Below are 24,032 nucleotides of genomic sequence, written 5' to 3'. Positions count from 1 at the left end.
CCCGTCAGCGTTTGGGTGCTCCGCCAAGGGAAACTAGCGGCCCGCTGGACACTGTATAGGGAACGTAATGCGAGGAGTTTTTGAGCAGTGCTGCCGAAGAAGATGATTCCAATAGTGTGACCGTTGCCCAGACCTACTGCCCAGCCTGCCCTTCCTACACTCGTGCAGATCAGCACCTCCCACCCGCTAAAAAGCGCTTCGTCGGTATGCGCAGACGGGATTTACATCCCCGTTCGCACATCTCCCCACACCCACTCCACCCCACCCCACCCCGCTCCGCTCCGCTCGCGTCCCGCCCGCGCGCTCTGCGCTACATGTACCACCAGCGCTGCCCTACACTACGCCATGCCATGCCGTCATGTCAATCACTGCACCGCACCCCCTCCCCCTGCCATGCCACGCCCCGCCACGCCTAGCCACGAGCTTGGCGCCTCGTTTCGATAGCGCGGCCAAGCGGCGATATTGTCTATCCTATCCGACCCACCCCCCTTGCGCGGTTGCGTCCTCTCGCGTGAGGATAGGGAGGGGACGTGTAAGGAGGAGAAATGGCGTGCGCAGGTAAGGAACATGGCGCAGGGCAAGCCGAGTAAGAAGAGCGCAAAGGCAGCGCTGCGAACGGCCTGCATGCCCACGAGGGATGCTTCAGGAGGCTGTGGGAGTGGGCGCTCGGTCTGGCGTAGGAGTGAGGCGTATGGTTCGCGGGGATCTGCGTTCAGCGAGATTTGCAACTATTGCTGATGGCATATGTGTGTATGTAAACTAAACAACTACCTAATACCCGCCCGCCCTGAACCGAAAACGCCCCCACCGATCCCGATCCAAGTGCACCCGCGTAACGCATTCACCAAAAAACATGGAAGCCAAGCAAGCAAGCAAGCAAGCAAACAAACAAACAGAGCTCAATTTCAGGCTCTCAAGCTCCGGGTCCCACGCCCCCTCCACAGCGTTTGATCTCCCTCTTATCCAGCTTCTGCACCTTCCGACTCGTCAACACCCGCAACTCATCACTAATCACCTTTGGCTTGTCCTCTTCTTCAACCGCCTCGCCCGGTTTACCCTTGCCCTTCCCTTGCTCGGCACCGCTCGTCTGACCCTGTTGCGAAGACTCGCCGCGCAGCTGCGCCGGAATCTGGTTTCTGATCGGGTCAGGAAGACGCGCAGCGATGCTCGCAATAGGGTTGTAGTCGGCCATGGAGGAGGATGAAGCGGCTGCAGCGGGCGTCGGCGGCGCCGACGCTTTGCGTTGCCGGAGCGTCGTGTTCGAGGGCGCGGGGAAGGATTTCTTGCGGTCGACGGCTTCAACCGTGCGTTGGAAGCGCCGGAAGAGTGCTTCTGCGCGGATGAGGATGCTCTCCAGCTCGATGGTACCGGAAAGCTCATTGACTGTTTGCAGGTGTTCGTTAGACTTGGATGTGTGTATACCATCGCGGTAGTGGGATGTGGTGACGTACCATATTTGAGGACCTCATCGAAGCCGCGAAGCATCATGAGCGCATCTTTGTGCTTTTCGAGAATGGCCATGGCGACAAAGAGGTGGAAATTGGCCGAGTAGTAGTCGGTCCACAGTCCCTCCCAGAGACGCAACACGTCGGCCCACTCAAATTCGCGCTTGTACCAGACGAGCAGCATGCGGAAGAAGAAGAAGAAATTAGTGGAGTCACATGCTTGCAGGTGCAAGTACAGCTGCGGGTCAAGGAGCTGCACCAGGTGGTCGAGCGTTAGAAGCTGCGTGCGCATGCCGGATTGATCGCGCAGGAAGTTGCGCTCCTACATGTCGTCAGTCAATATAATGGATTTTCGTGCATTTATCGACTTACCATCCTCTCCATGAACCCAACAAAGCCCCAAAAGGCGATTGCATCATCCTGCATGACGGCATAGATGGGCGCCAGCAAATCGCTCATGCCCTGCACATACCCGAGGTCCTTGTTGTACTCGTTGTACGTCAGAAGCATGTCTTTCATCTGCTCGAGATGCACGTTCGTGCCCACGTCTGCAAAGGGTGAGTCGGGATCCGGGTGTGGGGTGTCTTCGCCGGCGAAAATGGGGACGTTGCGATCCGTACGGTGGACATCTTTCTCTACATGCCGAACCCCCAAGGATGGGGAGAAGTTAGCTACTTGAACGGTGGTTTTGCCCTGAGATTCTTCGTGGGATACATACCTATCCGGTTTCTCTGTTCGCGCCACCACTCGCTCTCTTCTTGCGTGTTGTTGCCTTCGACCATGCGTTCCCACCACGCTCCCTTCAATCGGATGTACTCGTCCCTCAAGCTGTTCAGGCTGGCGTGGCGCTCCTCTTCAGAGCTATCCCAAGTATACACGCCCAGAAGGAACAACCATGCCTCTTTCCTCACACCGTCATTTGGATCCAGTCCGCCATGAAAAATCCTCTCTTTGGCCTCGTCCGGCGTGACGTGCAGCTGACCACTGTGGGGATCAAACCAGCCTTTCCATTCCTCCATCGTGACTGGCTTTCTCTTGTCGCCTAGGCCCATATTGGCCGCCTCCATGTCTAGGATCTCAAACTCGCCCACTTCGCTTTCTTCCAACTCTAGAACATCCTTGGCCGTCCAGATGCGCTGTTTACGCTCCTTTTCGCCCTGCTCAGCAATCCCCATGGCCCAGCGGGCGAGATAGATGCGAGCGCTGTCAAACTCTTCTTGCAGCCGCTCCACTTCTGGGCTCTTCATCAAGCGTCGCACCTGCGGTGGAACCTTTGGGTTTTCCGCCACAGCCTGAGCTGTGCGTCGAGTAAAGGTCGTGACCTGCGAGAGCTTCTCCAAAAAGTTCCATCTCGCCTCTTTCAGCGCCTTTGTCATAGGATCCATGCCCCCGTCTCGATCGCGCGAAGCGGGTGATTTTGATGGCCCTGCTTCTGCGTCTTTGTTTTTTTGTGGGGTCGTAGCTTTTGGTCCGAAACCCAACTTGTCTGCGTCCGATGGCTCGATTAGATAGGCGCTAGGGTCCGCTCCTGATCGCTCGACGTTGACGTAGCGCTTTAACCACCGCAGCACCTCGTCTCCGCCCCAAAACATGCCACCACTATCTCCAAACGGGTCAAAGTTCTCCTTCGCCAGCTTCTTGCGCTGCAGTATTGTGCTCTGGCACTCGCTATCGTGGAAGAATAGTGCCGGGAAGCTGTCGCCGGCCCTAGTGTTGATAATGACGCTACCAAACCACCACCCGATGCTCGGCGGCCGCACCAGAAGTGAGTATATCTCGCTTACAGGGACGGCGAAGGCGTAAGTGCCGATCGCACTGCTATGGCTAGTAGTAGTCGGGGGCGGAGGAACGAGGTACGACTGCTTGGGGGGAGAGGACGAGTCGGAAAGGTCGACTTTGACATAAGCGTCAAGTGCGTCGCCGAGAGAGGATTCAGGTACCCAGGCTAGGAGGAGGTTGGAGGAGGCGACCGAAGAGGGCGAGCTGGGGCGGGCATCGGGGGCGGAGGTAGACTTTTGCTGGACAAGAGCGATGAAGCCGGGGATATTATCTTTGGAAGATTTGGTGGGGTGGACGTAAACCTGGAGCCTAGGCATCAGCAATGGCGCTTTCTGTGGCACCCAAGGGCATAGATACGCAGTACAGACCTTGCTCTTCGAGTAAAGCAGCTTCACGCCCTGGCCACTGGCCGAGTGGCGGATGGTGCTGTATTCTGCTTCGTCGTCGTCGCTCATGTCGTAGAAAGAGGCAGTGGGAGAGGGAGGAGCTGGGTCTGGCGAGGGCATGATGGCGAAAGGGTCGGGCCGATGGAATAGGTGGACAGCGTGACAGGAGATGCTAAGACTGATCACAAGACGAGGCAGTGGAAGGCGTCACACGGCGGCGGAAGAAGCGCGAGGTTTAGGCGGGGTGGAGGCGCGGAGGCTTCAGGGATGCTGCGGGAGCGCCGGTCGTCGAGATCACCGCCAACCGCGGCCGGCTCGATGACGCATGCAGATCGCGGGGTGCTGCGCCACATAGTCACTGCACCGCCACCACCGCTGCCAGCCACTTTAAATAGCTCGCCTCTTCGTCACTGCTACTCTCTCTGCATTGCATTGCAGACATTCAGTTTTGGACATTATTTTCTGCGGTTTGATGTCCAAATACAACTTTGAGTTCCCGACACCGGGGGGCCCACCTCACACACCTACGCCTAGAGCAGTACACACTGTAGGCAGACAGGACCCTCAAAAGTGGGCGGATTCAATAGTGTTGATCGTCACCATCTGCGAAAACTGGCGTGACCTGGCATGTTGAGACGACGATTTACGCTTGTACAACGAAACGCTAATATGCGCCAGCATAATGAGACGATGATGCTTATGCATCCGCATAGCAAATAGTCTAAAGATCGTTCAGCGACGTGAAGTCGTCATGCTGCCAGAAAAGTTAGGTAGCGCTGTCGGCATTCAAATAGGTAGAGGACTCTTTCTGGATGTTTTGCATATCTTTTCTAGACATCTTATATATCCCACGTGAGACCACGCCTACATAGGTATACAAAATACTCTCTACCCTATAGTCTTAGCACCTTCATACCTCTCTGGGGTGCTTTCGTATCCTCATACCTCTGCTATCCCAGAGAGTGCTCTCCTCGCGAAAGTTATTTTTAACATTATGTCTCGAGTTTGAGGCTGAGTCTTTCGGCCCCCAGGCCCTAAAAAAGTCCCCAAATGGCGGCCAATCAATGATGGTACACGTAGCCAATATTCATGGAGCTCAGTAAGCCGGTCGTTAGGTGTTAGTGCTAGCGCAGCGCCTCTATCACTTTGGGTCCTCAGCCCTTATCTGTATCACGTACCTCCTAAATCACCAAGGTATCTTGATAGACAGAAGCTTCTTCGCAATCAATTAAAATTTGACGTGATTGGCTTATATGTATGCATGTCGCATTCCTTTGCCATGATGGAGCACACCTGCGTGCCTGCATTCCAAGTCCCGAAAATCCCATCATGTGGTGCTCAGCCTTGTGACGATCGTCGTTGGCGGCCTAAGCACTACCCATCACTGGTCAGCACTGCCTGACTGATGCCTGGGTGTCACCGGGAGTAGCGCATTTGATGAAGATAAATAAGAATGCGGTCTCGCGGGGTGTACTTGCCTTGCACATCATTACCTCCTCCAAGGTCTCCTTTTACCTATCACCGTTTCCTAATTAATCCTTATACCTATACACTATCTTCCTCCTAAGGGCGCGCTTCCAAAGCCTTTCCACCTTTATTTTACTTCAAGAGTTTGCCCACACAATGTCAGGCTCAGCCACCATGCTCCAGCCCGCCCCAAGACCCATCGGTCTCTTTCCCGCCCACTTCGCGCGCCAACCCGAAGCGATGGTGGTGAAGGAACATTTGGTCCCGATGGCGCAAAACGATTATACCATAAAATCGGTCGAGGGCCAAACCATGTTCTACATAGAGGCCAAGTCATTCTCACTCAGTAGACGCAAGGCCTTTATGGACTTGCAGGGCAACATCTTGTTCACTATTCGGAAAGAGAATTTTTCAATTCCTCCGTGTTATTATGCAGAGGATTCAAGCGGGAAAAGAATACTCGAAGTCCAAAGCAAGTTTACTTGTACGTGATTTGCCCTAGGTTTCCGGATATGTTACTCACGATCTTTGTAGTCGGTTCCTCTAAAGCTGTGTGCAGCTTTATCGGCGTTAGCGGCAAGAGAGAAAGTCTATTCATGAAGGGAAATTTTACGGCTTCGAAGGCGACCATCACGGACGAAAGTACCAACGCGCCTGTTGCGATGATCAATAGGGATATCTTCACCGCCAGGGAGATATTTGCTGGAGTGCAGACATATGTCGTGTCAGTTGCTCCAAACGTCGACAAGGCACTCATTGCGGCCATGTGCATCTGTCTGGACGAGAGGCGCGACGAGAGGCGCAACTAGAGAAATTCCACGGGAGAGCGATGTCTGTTTTTTGGTGTTTGGTTGATACCCGGTGTCATTGTTTATACAGTATTCGTACTTCGTAGGTTGGATGGAAGGAAATGAAATGCATGGAAAGAATGGAAGCTATCACAGCCTTCTCCTGGCCAATCACAGACTGCTTCTAGAAACGTCATACCCACGGCTATCGATAACCCGCATTAACTACCCGAGAAACCATCCGTCAGTCCACTTCTCATAACCACACCTATTCCTCTACCCCGTCTGCCCTTTCATTCATGACTTGGCACACCTACAGATGACCGCCGGCCCAATGCGGTGCATGTCGCGACCATTCCGCAGCCTCGCGCGCACGCACAAGCTCAGCTCCAGGCAGGCCATCACTCCCGCTATCGCAACTGCCCGTATATCCGTTCGCCCGTTCGCCAAAGTACAGCAGCCCGAGGGCACCGAGAAGGGAGAATGGTTCAGCGCGTCGCATCCTACCCCGCTGCCGGCGGAACACAAGGCCGAGGGTGGAAAACCGCCTGACGAGCGCACACTAAAGCTGGGCAAGAGTACGTTGACCTCTCCATGTGTTTGCGATGGAGCCAGGAACTAATGGGCCGATGTAGCAATCCGGATCCTCCACGAGCGCCTCCCCACCCTTCTTGCATCGCCTCTTCCCCAGGAGATCCTGTCACCACAAATTACGCTCCGCTTATTTCCGTCGACGCACCCACATCTTCCCAATGTCAGTGGTCGCATAGCATATACGGCAGCTCTTTGGACAGCGCCCGTTGCTTGGGGCCGCGTCCCCGTGGTGGGCAATGTGAGGCTCGACGTAATGTCGGAGCGCATGGCGCGGAACGGCGACGGCGGCGGACCCGCCAATTACCGGCACGAGAAGCTTATCGTCAAGTGGAAGACATGCGGGAAAACTAGGGGGAAGGGGGTTGGGGCGCTATACCGAGGAATTTCAGCAGGCGAGCAGGTTGACAAGATCACCGAGTTCCTGGGCGGGGATGCGCGAGACGACGAAGAATTCCAAGGGCTATTTATATTCGAGTTCGACGAGGAGGGCAGGGTCGTTACGCACACGATCGAGCATGCGGAGGAGGGAAACAGCTGGGACAAGATGGCGAGGGTGATTAGCGTCACGGATTGGCTGCTGGGCAGGGCATGGGGCAAGCGGGAGCCGACGGGCCTGGCGCTGGGATACTGCAGGAATGAGGGTGGAAGGATCCATGGGATTGACGGGAGGAGATGATGGTTTTACTGTTGTACTGTACCTACACACTATCAAAGCCTCTCCGCCCTTCATGTGTGTGACCAGCGTGCATCGGAGGCTCGTGAACGAGAAGCGTTACACGGCAGCTGTCGGGCTTGCTGGATGGCAGCCAACAATTTGCCGGCAAGTCAGTCACGCATGCATGCGAGCCCGCCCCGTGCACGGCCTGGCTATCCGCCTCGCGCCAATTCGACCGGCAACGCCAGAGCTCACCATCATCGCTCACCACCCACGTCCGCGCACAGCTCCGGAGCTCTCCTTCTCCACACGTCGCCCGACTCCGCCTCTCTCTCTCCTCTCATCCCCATCCGCCCAGAGCGCGACGTCCGCGTGCACCCCTTTGCGCGACCGACCGCTCTCCCTCTGCAAGCTGGGCTTCACCCTTGACCCTGACGTACTCGACGACTCCGCCCGCCCATCCGCCCACCCATCGCATGCTGCCCGCTCCTGCAGCCTAGCACAACATCATGGCCGACCCCTCAGCCAACATGGAGTTGAGTGCGTCATGTCCCCCCTATCTCGCCCTTGTGCATGCTGACATTGCGCAGACAGTCCACTCAACCTCACGCCCGAGGAGAAGCGCATTTTCGGTGAGCTCTTCCGCCAAGCCGACACTGAGCAGATGGGCGTTGTTACCGGCGAGGTTGCCGTCAAGTTCTTCGAGAGGACGAAGTTGCCCCCAGCAGTCCTGGGAGAGGTGCGTTCAGCCCAGAGTTAACCATGGCTCCAATGCTGACGGCGCCGACGTCGCGATACAGATCTGGCAGATCGCCGACACAGAGAACAGAGGCCTTTTAACTTCATCGGGCTTCTGCCAGGTTCTTCGTCTGATCGGCCATTTCCAAGCCGGCAGGCAACCCAGTCCTGAGCTAGCCTTTCGACGTACGTCTATCCCCCGTTATCCTCCACTTCAAAGGCACGATCTCTGACAAGCGTGCAACAGCTGGCCCTCTCCCGAAGTTTGACGGCGCACAGCCAGTTGGCACTCCCACACCTGGCCCTATCCAGCCCCAGATGAGCGGTGGGCCTATCCGCGTCCCTCCGCTGACGGCCGACAAGGCCGCGCAGTATGCCGCGCTGTTTGATAAGTCGGGTCACCAGAATGGCGTTCTGCCAGGTACGTCGAGAATTCGAGAAAGTTCTCAGATATAAGCATTGACAGTCGCAATAGGAGAATTGGCGAAGAATATATTCGAAAAGGCGAGGTTACCAAACGAAACACTTGGCCGCATCTGGGCCCTCGCAGACACAGAGCAGCGTGGCGCACTTGGAGTTACCGAGTTCGTCATCGCCATGCATCTGATCGCCTCATACACGAGCGGTGCTATGAAGGGTCTGCCCTCCAACCTTCCAGCTGGTTTGTACGAGGCCGCTAGCCGACGCGCGCCCCCCGCAATGCGCCAACCACCTCCAGCCGCTCCAATTCCCCGCCAGCTCAGTGGAGCTGCCGCAGGCCGCACACAGAGCCCTCTGGGCCGCCCAGCATTTGCGACTCCTCCGCAATCTGCGCAGCCTACTGGCAACGATTGGCTGATTACGCCCCAGGAAAAGGCGTCCTATGACAACCTTTTCGCTAAAGTCGATACTTTGGGCCGCGGCTTTCTCACTGGTGAGCAAGCTGTCGTGTTTTTCAGTGATTCCGGCTTGCCCGAGGAAGTCTTGGCGGCAATTTGGGATTTGGCAGACATCAATTCCGAGGGACAACTGAACAGGGACGAGTTCGCAGTCGCCATGTACTTGATCCGACAGCAGCGGCCCAAGCCCGGTCTGGCATCGCTTCCGCCTAGCTTGCCACCTATGCTTGTGCCTCCGAGCATGCGCGGCCAAGCTCGACCGCAGACACAGGCTGGAGCAGAGGCATTTGGCACTAACTTTCCCCAACCTCAAGCTCCTCCACAACCTCCACTCCCCAAATCGGCATCGGAAGACTTGTTTGGTCTAGATGCTTTCTCCGCCCCTGCACCGGTGCAACCACAGTCTACTGGCGGTTCGGCTGCTGGCTTTACTGCTGACCCATTTGGGAACAAAGCTGCTTCCCCAGCCTCACCAGGGAGGGTTACTTTCCAGCCTACGCCACACAATCCTTCCAACATCTTTAAGCCGTTTATGCCTTCCTCTTCATTTGGTCAAACTCTGACAGCGCAAGGGACCGGTCAATCCACTGGTTCTCAACCTCGTGCTCCGCCTCCCCAAGTTTCAATAGAGGACGACCTTCTTGGGGACAACGACCCAGAAGTCAGCAAGAAGCTGACAGACGAAACTTCTGAACTTGCCAACATGGCCAATGCTGTCGGGACTCTGCGCAATAACATGCAAGAGGTGCAAAACAAGAAGATCACTACTGAGACCGAGCTCACGGGCTCTAGTGCTCAGAAGCGCGACCTCGAACTTCGCCTGTCTCAATTCAGGACTCAGTACGAGGAGCAGATCAAGGTTGTGAAATCTTTGGAAGATCAACTGACTACTTCCCGAAATGAGACTAGGAAGCTCCAGCAGGAGTTTGCTATGATTCAGGGAACGTACCAGGATCTCCAGACGCAACATCAACAAGTTTCTGGCTCTCTGCAGGCTGACCAACAGGAGAATGCCAGCCTCAAGGAACGCATTCGCCAGATGAACGCAGAGATCGCTCAGCTCCGTCCTCAACTGGACAAGATGCGCTCCGACGCACGCCAACAGAAAGGCATGGTTGCAATCAACAAAAAGCAGCTAGCCACAAATGAGGGCGAGCGCGACAAGATCAAGAATGAGATGAATGATCTGACTCGTCAGGCACAGCAGAACCGTCGCGACTCTGAAGCCAGGCCAGGATCCTCAGCGGCCGCTGCCAGTCCCGCACCGTCGAACGCCAGCCACAGTACTAACCCCTTCTTCAGAAGGTCGCCCCAACCCCAGGCTGAAAACACCATGTCCCCCTCTGGCTTCTCCCGCGAACAGACTAACTTTGACAACTTCTTCGGTCCCTCTATCTCCCCACAACCTGGCGCCGCCCCATCGACTTCTTTCAAACAGGAACCGAATGTTCCGGCTTTCTCTGCTCCATCAGGACCTTCAGTACAATCTTCTGAGCCAGGTGTGCCTACCCCTTCAACTTCTCCTCTCTCTTCATACCATGAGTCTCCGCGTGGTGGAGAGCCGCCAGCTCCTCCGGAGTCCCGGCAGTTCTCGTCCAGCATCCTACCTATCCGCGAAGGCATCAACCGCAACGAGTCTTTCAACTCTTCGGTCAAGGCCACTGCTCCATCGAGCCGATACGGAGGCACTGGTAACGAAACTCCGGTGGCTCCTGGATCCCCCTACAATGGATTATACAAACCAGCCTTTGAGAGGACTGAGACTAATCGCACAGACTTTACCTCACCATTCAACCGCAACCTTAGCGCTTCCCCTGCCGTGAGCGCGACGAGCGAGGCTGCCAAGTCTGCACCTCAAGCCGAAGAACACAAGGATTCGTTCTCATTCACCGGTCCATCACCAGCCGCCACAGATATGCCTGGCGCATTCCCCGATATTAGCACCCCGATCCAACCTGAGGTCACTGGCCAAAGCACCAGGAGCAACCAAAGCAAAGGCAGCTTGAGCTTCGGCCAGCGCAATGATCCTTTCGGTCCACCCAGAAGTGGTTCTGCTGCCAAGGTTGACTTCGACGCCGCATTCGCCGGCTTCGGTTCGGGTCGTCAGTTCCAAGAGAGACAGAACACTGGCTCTTCTATGAACGGCTCAGTTGGTTCTGCTGCTGCGTCAAAGTTTAACCAGGAGTTCCCCCCTATTGAGAATCTCAATGTTGAGGATGACAGCGACTCGGGCAGTGAGCGCGGCTTTGATGACAACTTTGTTCCCTCATCTCCTCAACAGCAGAGGGGCGAGTCTAGACCTGGCACCAGTGGCAAGGAAGGAGCTGGGGACGATTTCGCCCAGCAACGTCTGCAGCCCACTCAGTCGGCTTCAAGCACAACTGAGCTTCCCACGCCTAACGCGCAGAAGCCCCCGCCAACCTATGAGCAGACCACCGGAAACCAAGGTGGCGTCAGGGAGTCGGATGGCTTCCCTCAGGAATTTGGCGGACTTCTTCCTTCCCGCCAAGATCCAACGGCTCAGCCGCAGGGTTCGCAATCCCAAGAGAAGCCCCAGACACAAGGTCAGATGCTCTTTGGCGGGTTCAGCGCCGCTGGCAAGGCTCCACCTCCTTTCTCCGCCACGCCTTCGAATGCTGCAACGCCATCGTCCACCGTCGCTTCAGATGCTTACCATTCCGCAGTGTCCGATCAAACCCCGCAAGCCTCGCGCCAATCGTTCGGTGACGACTTTGACTCCGGCTTTGATGACCTTGCTGAAGCCAAGGACGACGCTGGCCAACAAGACGATGACGACATTTTCTCGCCTCACCATCGTGAAGGCCTTGACGAGTTCAACCCAGTTTTCGACTCTCCTGTTGCCAGTAAGAGCAACACCATGCAAAGCCAGGCCACCCCCACCAACCAGGCTGGTCACAAGGCCGATGACTCTTTTTCCGACTTTGAGCATTTGACCCAGAGCTTTGCCAGCACGCAGGGCAAGGCACCAGCTCAAGGGGCTGTCGCCACCAGCCACGATTGGGATGCTATTTTCAGCGGACTCGAAAGCGCACCTGGCTCGAGCGCGCAGCCCACCGCCGAGAACAGCCAGATGCTAGGTGTAGGCCAGGCCACTGGTGACAAGAGCGCTGAGACTGAAAAGCCGCAGCTGGGTCGTGCGTTGAGCGCCGGGACGGAGCACGATGATCCGATTCTGAAGAACTTGACTGGCATGGGTTATGCAAGGGGTGATGCTCTGGCGGCATTGGAAAAGTTCGACTATGACATCAACAAGGTATGTCAAGTTTAACTTACTGATATGGGATTTCCGGTGAAGAGAATGGATGAGGTGCTGATGAGTAAACGATAGGCGGTCGAGTTTCTTTCTTCTGGACAGTAGGATCTCTCACTGAGCCGACTGGACTGACTACCATGTCACCTAGGTATGTCTGTTTGCCGCTCGCTGGTCAGCTTTATCAGAAGGACTGGACATGATGCTGACGGTTTTCAAATTTCAGGCTCTCGATTTTCTTTCACCTAGGCAGCAGCCTCCTTCTCGTTCGCTTCCCCAACCACCTCCGCTGGTGATTCCGTCTTCGGCCATCAATGCCTCGCCGTCTGTGCGACGGTTAAAACGAATGTCCAAGGTGGCGTCTTTCCGCGATTTGGGGGAGAAGCGGAGAGGGGATGACTTGGCTCCGCCGAAACGTTTCCCTTCACCGTGAGGCATCGAGATCCCCATACGATCTCTGGATGTTCTGCTCACCCTAGCACACTTACTCTCCTTCTCCCAGTCTTTTATTTCCTTTGTTTTTGAGCGCTTACAGAACCCTCGTGGTTGCTATGCATGCTGCCTTCTTCATTTCTTGTGCGTCATCGCTTGCCATTGTGGGGTAAAAGACCAGACAGACCTTAGCACATTGTGAGCATAGGGACGGCCTTTTTTCGTTGTTGCTTCGGTTCGGATTTTCGAATATTACTTTCGTTGCGGTTTTCCTTTCTTATTTTTTCTCTCCTCCTTTCTAATACCTTACAACATGGGATCCGGACAAGGATGTCTTTGAGCGTTCTCATATACTGTGATGGCCCCGGTGTGTCTCTGTGTCCTGTGTTTTTACTTTCACTTTTCCTGGTTCGCAACTTTCGCGCTCGTTGTTTTGGTGAATCACCTCTTAATACAACACTTTTTGATGGCAATAGTTAAGTTATGCCTCCGAGTTATTGTAGTGTATGTAAAGGGCGCGATATGCATGAGCCCTGCTACATACGTTGGTAAATGTGCAGCCGTGAAGGAAGTGTCCTGCTCTGCTTGCTCTTCCTGGTCTTCATTTAAACCTTCCTAGCGACGCACGAAAGGCGCCGGATAATTTCACCCCTATAATAGGTAATAGCTAGAACTATTTTAGTTAAGCTTTGTATTTGTATATTCGTTTGCTCCTAACGTCGTTCACCGTGAAGCGAACCTCACCGTGTACTACGTAGCGAGCGATCTAATCAGAACACAGCCTCGTTTGGTGGGTGGCCCCTCTCGTTGACATCAACACACGCAAATCACCACTAAATCGTTGCTTTTAGGGAGCCCATCTGATTGGAGCGCTCGCTACACGGTGAGGCTCGCTTCACGGTGAACGACGTTACTCGCATAAAGTTGTATGGTTACACAACCGTGCATTAGTAGCGTGGGTCGATCACGTTGGGTGGTGGAAATAGCCAGAGGGGGTGGTAAAATTATCCGCCGCCCATACGAAAACCTCTTGCAGTAGTATAAGTGTATAGAGGAACGAAGGTGCGAAAGTATTATACGAAGGTATATAATAAACAAAAAAGATGACGGTATTACCATACTACTTCGTAGTATAATGGTATGGGGTTGGCGAATTATCCGGGGCCTTTGTGATTGGCTGGCGATGGCGCGCTACAACACGTGAGTGTTGAAACCGTTGCGACGTTATCCGAAGCCAAATTCAACCTCATCTCATTCCGTCTCATTCTTGGTCGAGGATCGCTCATGCCAATCAAGCCGAACCACCTTGAGTACCTAATGTTGTAATCACCCGAGACTTCGAGAAACGTAGGACTGTGGCGGTGAACCCAGCGTGACAGCTGTGGTTGAGAAGTTTTGATCTGAGAGTTAGCATATTGGATAGCACTGCTAACGGCTTGGAAAAGGGTGAGATGTTATTATTGTGAATGCTTTTGTTGAAGTATAAGGATACTTTTTCAGCTTTTGTTTTGATTAACACCTTCGGAAAATATTGCAATATGCATGATGAAACAAATCTCTTCTTTTTTTCTTTATCAGGTAGGAAACCAATTCCAATAGCTTTAAAGTGTTCTTCTATCTCGATGCTCTAATACACAATTTCATCTTGTCCATCGTATATCTTCTCTAAACAATCGCCTTTATGCCTCGATGCACTCTATCATTCAAAAACACCACCCTTGACCCTTTTAGGGGGATTTGGAAAACAATGGGAGCCTAGAAAAATGCTGGCGTAATGGCCCAAGCGGATTGACGATGATGAAACGTTCATGGCTGGTCGACGCGCTCGATGAATCACTTAGCCGCACTCGCCGCCGACACCCTGGAGTCTAGATATTCGCCTAATTGATCTCTTCGCAGGGACATTCAGGTCAAAAGTTCGCGATCACAGTCGCTACCGGTCGACACCAGTCGCTACCGGTCGCTACCGAAGATGCTGATCAAGATTTCCAGGCGTTTAGATCACTCCGGTTGTGATTCCCGTTGAGCTGGGGGGTTGGCGCTCCACTTCCCCGGACTACCACGGGTTCCCGGACTCGCGACCGGATTTCAGGGTCACGCCCCACCACGTTGCAATGGCTCAGCCAGAGTCTTTGCATCATGTTGTCGCTTTGCAAGCTATCACGCAAGCTGCTGCGCGCAGTATAAAGCCATTCCCTCCCCCTTCCCCCCTTTCTTCTCTTCACGTTTCGTCGCCTCGATTGAGTACACGAAACTTCTCGAAAAGTAAGACTCTCATGCCCCATCTTCTTTCTGCTGTGCCTACACTCTATGAACCTGCTTGCTAACACTCTGCTCTTATAGGCTTTATTGAATCCAACAATTTTCGAAGCTTTTCGACGACTTATAAGAACCCTCCCCCCTCAACTTCTTTCAGTAAGTACTCCCTTGCGTTGCGCATTCGTTTTGAACATTTTTGCTAACATTAATCTTATAGACACTATCATAATGTCTTTCTTGGACATTATTTCATGCGGGTTGATTAGGTCTAAGCCTAAGTACTCTTTCGAGTACCCTACGTCTCCCATTCAACATGGGAGTCGGCCCGCTAGCGGGGCCTCGTTGCGACGTGCTGTAAGTCCCTATCCTACTTCATGATTTTCACATTGACTATGCTGACACTTATCAGACGCGCGTGAAAATGCAGCGGCCGTGATTCGAGCTGCGTTGATGAGGCTGGCAGGCACCAGTCAATGATTCTTCGTGTGGGAAAACGGTGACCTCTTTTGAGACGCCGGCCAAACCGTTCTCTAGACACATTCTTTGAGACGACCACCTAGTGCTATAATCACATTCGTAAGTCCTGCGCCCCTTGCCGGGGGTCTCTACGGAGGGCGTCCTTTCATTGGCGCTGCGGGCTGCAACGGAGGATGCATTTGCGTAAGAACGAACGTCACGGCGCCCTATCATTCGTTTAAAGGGTGTCCGTGAACTAGTAGTCTCCTCTGGCGTGCCGAAGTAGAGTAACCATCGTTCGTTTTGGTGCTCGAAAAGGCCGGGGATCAAAATCCTACTCTACACCTCCTCGCGGTGGTCCCTGGGCAACAACCTTTATGGTTGGCCAAGTAGAGAGGTTTCGCAGCGCATCGTGCTGTTCAATTATCGTTCTCACCATGCACACTCAGCTCTCTTTGCACATCACGACCATCCTAGTCTTTAAGCTTCTTTGTCGCGCATCTTCGGTCTCGAGTCGCATTCACAGCAAGTCCGCAAGGCTCCATGCGACCAGTCTCCGCGACACTTCGATCATCAACCCGTAAGCCCTCCGTTCCTCCACGTCGCTCCTGCCATCGCATACACTAACACTCCTCTGTCCTGCACGCTCGCATTGCCCTCCATCCGGGCGCAAAGCTGCTCGGCCCCCTCGGAATGTCCAGTATGTACCTCCCGCTTCATCCATCCGAGCGCTCATCGACCTGGGTTTCTTGTCTGACTTCTCCACTCCGAAAGGTGATGTTTTTAGCCATCGACAGCGCTATGCGCATTCAAAGGTAGTCGTAGATAGAATCAATCTTGTTTGTCTCCTTTTACCTATATGCGTGATGTCGATGTGCATTTGTTTCGCAGTGAGGCCACACCTGCATAGGTATATGACTTAATCTGTACCCTATAATGTTAGCACCCCTATAATCCTATAGGATGCTTTCGTATCCTCCTATCCTTTTATTCTAAATTCTCTTGAATTTGTCCCGTGCTTTGTATGTGTACCCCCGCGAAACTTGATAAATGACCTTATATCTTCGTATAATTTTATTCTTATACCCCCGTGTATTACATCGGCTATTTTGGATGTTTTTATCCTAATCTCCCTTAAGATAATCTTGTATATTTTGTATAGCAGAATCTTCGTAGCTTTATAAATACCTTTACACCCTCGTATCTTTTTATTTATATACTCGTGTGTAGTATATCCACACCCTCGTACCTTTATGCCCTCGCGCCCTAATGCTCCTGTACAATTATCTCTATATAAGTACTCTTGTGCCTTTATATCTTTACATCTGTATATCCTTATGTCTTTTTCATTGCTGTAAAGGAATAATATAAATTATTATTACGTGGAAACAAGCACCATCACAATAGAATAATAACATATAGTAGCGTTTTCTACGTAGTGGTAACAGACACTGTTGCACAGGAAGAGTAAAGAGTATTAGATTTGCATAGTGATGATGATAATCATCGCTCCGCTGTAGCTACTGAAGGGACAGATGGCTTGCAGGTTGATGCTTGAAGTGGCGTAGATGTGTAAGGTGGGAACCCGGTCAGCGGTTCAAATTTATAGTGTGGCTTGGTTATGATCAAGTCGCAGAACAAACAGCCAGGGACTGGATGTCTGCTTGAATGGGTTTTGATTCTATTCCTTATAAACATCGTTGTCTCGTTAGCTTTGAATTATGCATGACGGTGACGAACGTTAATAAGTAAAGAGGCGAAGGGTTGTAGGTGATATGTTAACTTGTTGGGGCGGAAACAGCGACATGATGGCCGCAGGGATGGATCGTGGCTGTTGTTTCCATTTTACCAGCCTCCCGCACCATGAAGAACATCCGTGACGTCGGAGCTCCTCCCGAACAGGGCGGAGTCAGCTCTTTTCTTGCCGTAACCTCGATACGAAACGAAGGCATCCAAAAACCATGCCGGGCATGGGAGACTCGGACTCGACCATCGCTCCACGCGCCATGCGCTCCCGCCTCTTGAAACTCCCTTCAGAGTTGCGACTGCTCATCTACGACTTTGTCATCTTCTGGCCCGACAGTCTTACCATCGCAACCGATGTGCAGACGGGTGTACAGCCCAGCACGCTCACCGACAGCGGCTACGAGAGCGATGGTTCATCATCGGATGCCGACGGCACCAACGGCGACGGCTGCCAGGTTCCAGGCCTCCCGTCAACCCACGTGCCCGTCATTCGGGGTGGCTACCACCCGGGCCTGCTCAAGCTCTCCATCGCTACACCGCCGTCGCGAGATGCACCGGCCAACACCTGCACGGACGAAAACCGAGACGAAAATCCCCCACCGTCTGTGCGCCTCCCGCCTGCCGCGCCCGCGGCCCTTCTCCAGACGTGCCGCTACATCAATGCCGAGTTGACCTGGCACCTCCAGTCGGTACGGAACCGCGATCGCGGTATCGCCCTCTATCTCACCTATCCGTATGGCATCCTAGTCTTCCACGCCCTCTGCCCTGCGCTCCTTCGGCTGGTCCGGAGCGTACACATCAGCGGTCTTTTCGCCTATCCCAAGCCTCAAAATGTCCCTGACATTTTCGTGGGTCGGCCCGCAACACAGTACTCGCACCCCGCACACATCGCACCATCCGTTACCGATGCGGCCAACCATGCGTTCCGGCGTCTGCTCCTCTCAACCTTCAGCCGACAACCGCGCTTCCCTCTGAATAAGCTCGAGATGCGCGTCTACTTCCCAGGCGAAGGCCATGCAGCCATTTGGGGCCATGCGTCAAGCCCACTGCCGCAGGCCATGGCGAATATATGCGGTGGCATCATGGATAGCTCGGTGTGGACTGGCAACAGAGGCATTGGTGCCAGCCTTGTGGTGACGCCATGTCCCGACAGGCGTATCCTCGTACAGAAATGGAAGCGGTTTGGGTCTGGTCAGGAGGAGACGGAGGGCTTTGTCATCAATAAAGAATGGCCGAAAAGGGACACCATCTCGCCAGAAGGAAGGGCGAAGCACTACTTGTAGCATGGCTGTGGACGAGCTCATGATGATGGCTTTGACGATGGAAAGGAGTGAATATCCGGGCATAGGTCATTGATCATCTTCGATGGTGGATACTTAGACTGGACATAGCTTTTACGACTCATGAAGGTAGTCTGAGGATCTGTATCAGGTCCGGAAGCACGAGTAGATATCAGTATGATTCATGACAAAATTGCAAATTTCAATTTGCGTGGCCGTTTTGGGTGCGAATATGTACTACCTGGAGATTTGTGCAAAGCATATTCTGGAGCTCTGGACGTTTCTATAGCCACATGACTTAAGTCGATCAGACCTTGTTGAGGCGCAGCGTGTTCTTAGGTGAGACAGTTGTGGCTTCAATTCTGCACCGCCACAGCACATGACGCAATCGAGCGGCAAGCGGGCGGCCACTTTCCACCTCCGCGACGTTGCGGAACAGTACCTATAAAGCTTCCCTATCCTTTAAACCTCTCGCCCGCTTTCGCAATCCGACATTACTTAAAAGCCCATCTACGCCACCTACACAAACTCTTTCGAAAACCTCCTCACCATGGCCGACTACGCACCACCTCCAGTAAGTCCTACCCCACTTCGCATCCTGCGCGCCAAGTGTTCTGATCGGCGCTGACAACGCAACTCCAGGGCCCACCGCCGCCAAAGGTTCCTGAGGGCTGGGTTGCCCAGTGGAATGGACAGTACAAGGAATGGTTCTACGTGAACACCTACACCAAGAAGTCGCAATGGGAGAGACCGACCGAACCTGTCTATCCTCCGGGCGAGTCTCCAATTTCCGCGCCCGATGGCCCCCCTCCGTCCTACTCTCAAGGCGCAGCGAGACCTGCGCCTACTGAGAAGGGCGGCTACCTCTCCAGCAACAACCCATACGGTCCAGGCGCGTCGGGCGGATCGAGTTCGCACAGCATTGCCGAAGATGAAAGACTGGCGCGCCAGCTGCAAGCCGAAGAGGACGCACGCGCACAAGGCCGTCCCACGAGCAGAGGGGCGGCGGATGGCTACTACAACCAGGGCGGTGCTCCCGGCTACGGGCAGCCTTCACCGTACGGCCAGCAGTCACAGTCCCCGGCTCAGGGTTACCCCCAGCAGCTCCCGCCGCGCGATGACAAAGGAAAGTCAAAAGGCGGGTTTCTAGGCAAGCTGCTCGGCAAGGCTGGTGGCTCGCAGCAACACTACGGACAACAATACCCACACCAGCAACCTCAGTATCAGCAGCAATATTACAGCGGTCCGCCGCAAGGCCAGTACGGCTATGCGCCACAGCAGGGATACTACGGTCAGGGTGGCGGTTACGGCCAGCCACAATACATACAACAGAGACCTCAGAAGAGTGGCGGTCTAGGCGCCGGTGGGGCCGCCGCGCTGGGTGTAGGTGGTGGTCTGCTGGGTGGTATGCTGCTGGCAGACGCCATCGAGGACCACGACGAGCATGAGTACGATCAGGGCTACCAGCAGGGCTACGACGATGGTAACGATGGTGGTGGAGATTTCGGCGGCGGAGACGACTTCGGTGGGGACTTCTAGAGTCGAGGAGTCCATGTACGATGCTTGACGGATACACAACTGGTTGATTTATATCACGAGTGAATGAGCGATTGACTGGCTTTTCTTTTTACCTAGGCATTCAGGTTTTAGTAGTTGACTTTAATTTCTCCAGATTAAACATGGTCAGCGTCTTCTCTAAAAACGCGGTGTTCCCAGGCCGCACCTTCCTTTGTATGCACCAGCAAAAAGTACTTCGTCTGCAACAAGATCTTCTTATCAAGTCTCTTGTACATCCTCCACATCGACATCGATAACACTTTAGGGCTTGTTGCCAACCTTCCCTTCACGTTCAAAGTTTCCTCGCCTCGAAGCATCCGATCCCTTTGCTTCACAAGTGCTCCCATATTCACACACGCCGGGGTTTTCAGAGAACTCGGAAGAAAGAGATGTGGTGAGAAGCTCCAGGACGCAAAGGAAAAGGGGAGGTTTGCCACGTGAGGCAATTCTGTGGTCCCAAGAGACGGGTCTACGAATTCTAGCTCCACTAGGTTTCCTGTGAGCAGACCAGCGGCAATCGGCCACCTTTTCCGGTATACTTTCAGGAGGTCGCACGCAAAACTTCTACAATCTGGGCAACTTGCGTCTTGTCAAGGCATCACAGGCCTTGAAATCACTCAGTGCGACACTTGGATTCTGCATCAGCACGCTACTGCACCCCTCCATCGATCGAGCTTCTGTCCCTTGGCCGTTCAAGCTAGTCAGCAGAGTACGAGTACAACTAAATCTTGCAAGCGCACAATGCAGTTTTCTCAGAACCCCTCGCCCACGATCTCGCTCATACTGGTCCCTGTCTGCGCTTTTGCATGCCTTGTTATCACATGCAAACAAACCTATAATAGTGTCCAGGCCTGTAGGAGAAAAAGGGATGCGAAAAAGGAAGCAATGGAAGCAATTAAAGCAGCAGAGGACGAATGGGAAATGCAGCGACTACACACAGAGGGAGAAGGCTTCGCGAATGGCACTGGAAGCGTCGAAAGCAGCGGAAGCGAAAAAAGAGCAGTTGAGGAGGCAACCGTCGCGTTTGGAGAGACAAGTGGGAGAGGTGAGGGAACATCCAATATGGAACGGTCACTGGGCATACAGCGTTTGAGGGGTTACATGAATGCTGCGGCTGAGCCGCTGCCTCCAGATGACGGGATTGGACATGACGGGATTGGTCAGGCACCAACCAATGCGACCTCATCGTGGGAAACACTATCCTCAGTTTAGAACCAGCGGATGAAAATTGTTCTTATTTCAATCATCTACCTCAGCAAGAGACACCCGTTCCTACCTACTCAGGAAAAAAAAAAAAAAAAAAAAAAAAAAAACACCCCATCACCGCAACTACCGTTTTACTTTCCACGCACCTCAGCCTTCCAATGCATTCAAGCACACAACTCCATCACCATCCCCTCTCAAGTTTCAGCAACACATTGCTCGAACTACCTCCATCTCCCAATCTCCTCTTCTCAACTCATCCTTAAAGAAACAATCAGCCAAAAATGAGCGTCCCCATCGCCGAAGCCGCCACCATCGTCCTCGCGATTGTGATACCAACGGTTTTGGTCCTGACCGTTACGCGCTACACGGTCAAACGCGCAAGGAATGGCGCGAAGAGGGCAGTGAGAAGAGTGAGAGGGCGGTGGAGTAAGCGTGGGGGAAACAAAGAGGTATGGAAGAGGTGGTGGAGAGAAAAGGGGCCATGGGGTAAGTGGAGTAAAAGTGGAAGGACGGAAAAAGAGAGTGTGGGTGAGCGGGGATGTGCGTGGTAGCGGTCGAATTGGCAGTGAGTCCAACCTATCTACACGGCTTTCCTTTCGGCGAGGTGGTTGGCTGACTGGCCAGACTCGCACCTTCCTCTCTCCACTATCGATTCCTCTCATCATCAGTCCCCTCCAACCATACACCTCCGCACACGCATACGCATGCGCACCCAACCCCATCCCCACCACAACCGCACACCGAAACCACACTGCAATGGCTCCGTTGATAGCGATCCTCATTCTTTTCTCCCTCTTCGGCGTCATCTTCCTGGGCCTCTGCGCCCGCCCCTGGACGCACCGCCTCAGGCGCCTTCGCCGGCTGCCTCACCGGTCTGCTTATATGCTGCGACGGGGCATGGTGGGCAAGAGCATGGAGACATTGGCGAGGCTTGAGAGGGGGGATCTGATAGCGGGAGGTGATGGGGCTGGGATTGATGGGGGAAGCAGTGAGGTGAGTGAAGTGTTTCCTTGTGGTGGGTATGGTGTAGGTGATGCTGATGTGTGGGTAGGTTATGTGGCGACAGTGGCGGCAGCAGGGGGGTCATGTGAGGAGTTGGACTGTTTGAATGGTTGATGGGTAGGATGATTGATCTTCCTCTTCCTCTTTCTCAACTTTCGCTCCCTTTTCCCTACACTTCTTTCTCGACACTGGCATCGGCATCGGCGCATTGGATGCAAGCAAGACCGCAAGATTGTGCGAATGGTCTGCGGTCCTTGGGTTTAGTTGGGTCTACATCGTCACTGGGTGTTGGGGCCGAATGCATGCGATTGTAGTTCTCGGGTCGTGGTTCAGGGTCCTGTTCTGATGCGATGCTGTCGGGGAGGGATTGGTCCTGTCATACATCCGAGAATGCATTCGTACGCCTTGGCCTTGCTCATGGGATTTGGTATGGGGCTGCGCTTGATGCTTCCTTCTCTCTTTCTTCTTCACTATCTCCTCAAATTCCATTTTACTGTTACCTCCGCCCGCACACCAACGGGGCTTTCCAGCATTGGGACGCGCTCGTATCTGTGCTCGTGATTCAGTTTTTGGTGAGGTTGACATAGGAAACGGAGATAGGTTCGAGTGTTGGTCCTGGTCTTTTGGGCAGAGAAGACCAGGCTGTTCATCTATAACCTCGATTGTTTGCTAGCTTATTTTGTAGCAGTCCTACATGTCCGAAACAAGTCTATTATATTAATCTAGTACAAAAATCTCGCTTTTGCCTTTCGCTTTCTATTTGCATCAACGCTATAATAACAACATAAACAACAACAAACATCAACCTACATCCACCGGCTCGGGCTCAAACTCGAGATATTCGCGCTCTTTGCCTTCCCTTCCCACACAATCTCACTAACGAGTTTTCCCGTCCCCGGACCATTCTGAATGCCCCAGCACGTGTGTCCAGCCGCCATAACCAGCCCCTTGACACCAGGAACAGGGCCGATCATGGGGCCGCCACCGCCTCGGCTCACGTTGGGCAGGTAGCACGCCTGACGCGCCGTAACCTCACCGTCGCGCAATTCGTCGCTGATGGCACCCACCTGGTCGATGACTTCCTGACAGCGCTGCGCATCGACCTCGACGTCGGCGGTCGTGGTGGGTAGCGGCACCAGCGTGTCGCCCTCGCCACAAGCGTACACTTCCTGGAAGGGGCGGGCGTAGATCTCGGGCGCGACGGGCATGGAGCCGGGGATCGCGATGCTGGTGAAGAGCGCGTAATTCGACACATCCCGCGTCGGGCGGATGGTCACGCTGTGCGCGCGCAGGGCCGAGATGGGCGCCGAGGGCCAGACATTCCGCGTCCAGGGGCCGGCGGACACGATTACACTGTCGGCGGGGATGGTAGTCTCGGTGGTGGAGTCTTTGGGCGTATAGCTCACACTCTCGACGGCGTTGTCGCTGCTCTGGTTGATCCGCGTCACGCTGCCCAGCACAACTTTGACACCCCGCTCTTCGGCCAGCGATGCCATGCTCGTCGTGAACTGGTAGGGGTGCACCTGGGCCGTGGTGCTGGGGTCGCCCATCTCCTCATAGGCGCGCACGCCCTCAGGTAGAACCCAGTCGAGATCTGCGGGGACTCCAGCCTTGCGCAGTAGCGCAATCGCTTCGGGCGTGCGCTTTTGCAGGCTGACGTGGGCGCCGTCGGCATCATTGCTGGCTGCGGATTTCTTGTTGCTGTTTGCCTTGCGCCCGATGGCATCAAGTTGGCCGCAGTGCACGCCGCGGTATCCCCAGCGCTGCGGGCCGTCGTACTTTTCGGCGAGATCCTTGTGCAAGCGGTAGGAGAGTGGAACAATGGCTGAGGGATAGGCCCACAGGGCGAGCAGGCCGCCGGCTTTGCCGCTCGCACCGCCGGCGATCTGGGTGGCTTCGAGGAGGGTGATGGTAGTGGTCTGAGGGTCGAAAGAAGGGTGGTGCGAGAGGAAGTAGGCGCTCGTGCTGCCGACGATGCCGCCGCCGACAATGACGATGTTCTTTGGGGGCTGTGATGGCGCCATAGTGGTGGCGATTGAAGCGATGGCGGAGAAGCGGCGGAGGCGATGAGCCACGGTGGATCGTGAGGGGGG

At 54.2% G+C, this 24,032-nt stretch overlaps 9 protein-coding genes across 9 annotated transcripts; 6 read left to right on the top strand and 3 right to left on the bottom strand.

Annotated features, from left to right (window-relative positions):
- Window positions 1–825: 825 nt before the first annotated feature.
- Window positions 826–3,858, bottom strand: K452DRAFT_283444 (uncharacterized protein). The gene is made up of 5 exons (XM_033539773.1): window positions 3,593–3,858; window positions 2,164–3,526; window positions 1,818–2,080; window positions 1,452–1,767; window positions 826–1,383 (listed from the first exon to the last, which is right to left on the bottom strand). Exons 1-5 carry the CDS (start codon window positions 3,728–3,730, stop codon window positions 914–916), a joined length of 2,550 nt encoding a protein of 849 aa, XP_033401864.1. The 5' UTR covers window positions 3,731–3,858; the 3' UTR covers window positions 826–913.
- Window positions 3,859–5,251: 1,393 nt separating this feature from the next.
- Window positions 5,252–5,886, top strand: K452DRAFT_219743 (uncharacterized protein; the record flags this gene model as incomplete). The annotated part of the gene is made up of 2 exons (XM_033536429.1): window positions 5,252–5,561; window positions 5,612–5,886. The coding sequence occupies 2 exons, from the start codon at window positions 5,252–5,254 to the stop codon at window positions 5,884–5,886; spliced, it is 585 nt and encodes a 194-aa protein (XP_033401863.1).
- Window positions 5,887–6,133: 247 nt separating this feature from the next.
- Window positions 6,134–7,135, top strand: K452DRAFT_263760 (uncharacterized protein; the record flags this gene model as incomplete). The annotated part of the gene is made up of 2 exons (XM_033538663.1): window positions 6,134–6,443; window positions 6,501–7,135. Exons 1-2 carry the CDS (start codon window positions 6,185–6,187, stop codon window positions 7,133–7,135), a joined length of 894 nt encoding a protein of 297 aa, XP_033401862.1. The 5' UTR covers window positions 6,134–6,184.
- A 488-nt stretch (window positions 7,136–7,623) lies between these two features.
- K452DRAFT_294753 (uncharacterized protein) lies at window positions 7,624–12,434 on the top strand (the record flags this gene model as incomplete). Its single annotated transcript, XM_033541738.1, has 6 exons — window positions 7,624–7,654; window positions 7,705–7,853; window positions 7,915–8,038; window positions 8,100–8,273; window positions 8,328–12,004; window positions 12,228–12,434. The coding sequence occupies 6 exons, from the start codon at window positions 7,624–7,626 to the stop codon at window positions 12,432–12,434; spliced, it is 4,362 nt and encodes a 1,453-aa protein (XP_033401861.1).
- Window positions 12,435–15,469: 3,035 nt separating this feature from the next.
- K452DRAFT_106648 (uncharacterized protein) lies at window positions 15,470–15,997 on the top strand. The gene is made up of 3 exons (XM_033534970.1): window positions 15,470–15,728; window positions 15,786–15,848; window positions 15,923–15,997. The coding sequence occupies exons 1-3, from the start codon at window positions 15,526–15,528 to the stop codon at window positions 15,924–15,926; spliced, it is 270 nt and encodes an 89-aa protein (XP_033401860.1). The 5' UTR covers window positions 15,470–15,525; the 3' UTR covers window positions 15,927–15,997.
- Window positions 15,998–17,101: 1,104 nt separating this feature from the next.
- K452DRAFT_283441 (uncharacterized protein) lies at window positions 17,102–18,384 on the top strand. Its single transcript, XM_033539772.1, has one exon. It carries the CDS (start codon window positions 17,110–17,112, stop codon window positions 18,175–18,177), a length of 1,068 nt encoding a protein of 355 aa, XP_033401859.1. The 5' UTR covers window positions 17,102–17,109; the 3' UTR covers window positions 18,178–18,384.
- Window positions 18,385–18,613: 229 nt separating this feature from the next.
- Window positions 18,614–19,965, top strand: K452DRAFT_315396 (uncharacterized protein). Its single transcript, XM_033543861.1, has 2 exons — window positions 18,614–18,748; window positions 18,817–19,965. The coding sequence occupies exons 1-2, from the start codon at window positions 18,725–18,727 to the stop codon at window positions 19,711–19,713; spliced, it is 921 nt and encodes a 306-aa protein (XP_033401858.1). The 5' UTR covers window positions 18,614–18,724; the 3' UTR covers window positions 19,714–19,965.
- Window positions 19,966–21,016: 1,051 nt separating this feature from the next.
- Window positions 21,017–21,902, bottom strand: K452DRAFT_283436 (uncharacterized protein). Its single transcript, XM_033539771.1, has one exon. It carries the CDS (start codon window positions 21,717–21,719, stop codon window positions 21,186–21,188), a length of 534 nt encoding a protein of 177 aa, XP_033401857.1. The 5' UTR covers window positions 21,720–21,902; the 3' UTR covers window positions 21,017–21,185.
- A 733-nt stretch (window positions 21,903–22,635) lies between these two features.
- Window positions 22,636–23,963, bottom strand: K452DRAFT_242742 (uncharacterized protein; the record flags this gene model as incomplete). Its single annotated transcript, XM_033537882.1, has 1 exon — window positions 22,636–23,963. One exon carries the CDS (start codon window positions 23,961–23,963, stop codon window positions 22,746–22,748), a length of 1,218 nt encoding a protein of 405 aa, XP_033401856.1. The 3' UTR covers window positions 22,636–22,745.
- Between the last annotated feature and the right edge of the window lie 69 nt (window positions 23,964–24,032).

This window comes from Aplosporella prunicola (genome assembly GCF_010093885.1).
Source record: "Aplosporella prunicola CBS 121167 unplaced genomic scaffold K452scaffold_3, whole genome shotgun sequence".
Lineage (NCBI taxonomy): Eukaryota > Fungi > Ascomycota > Dothideomycetes > Botryosphaeriales > Aplosporellaceae > Aplosporella > Aplosporella prunicola.
This window is presented reverse-complemented; position numbering and strand designations above follow the sequence as displayed.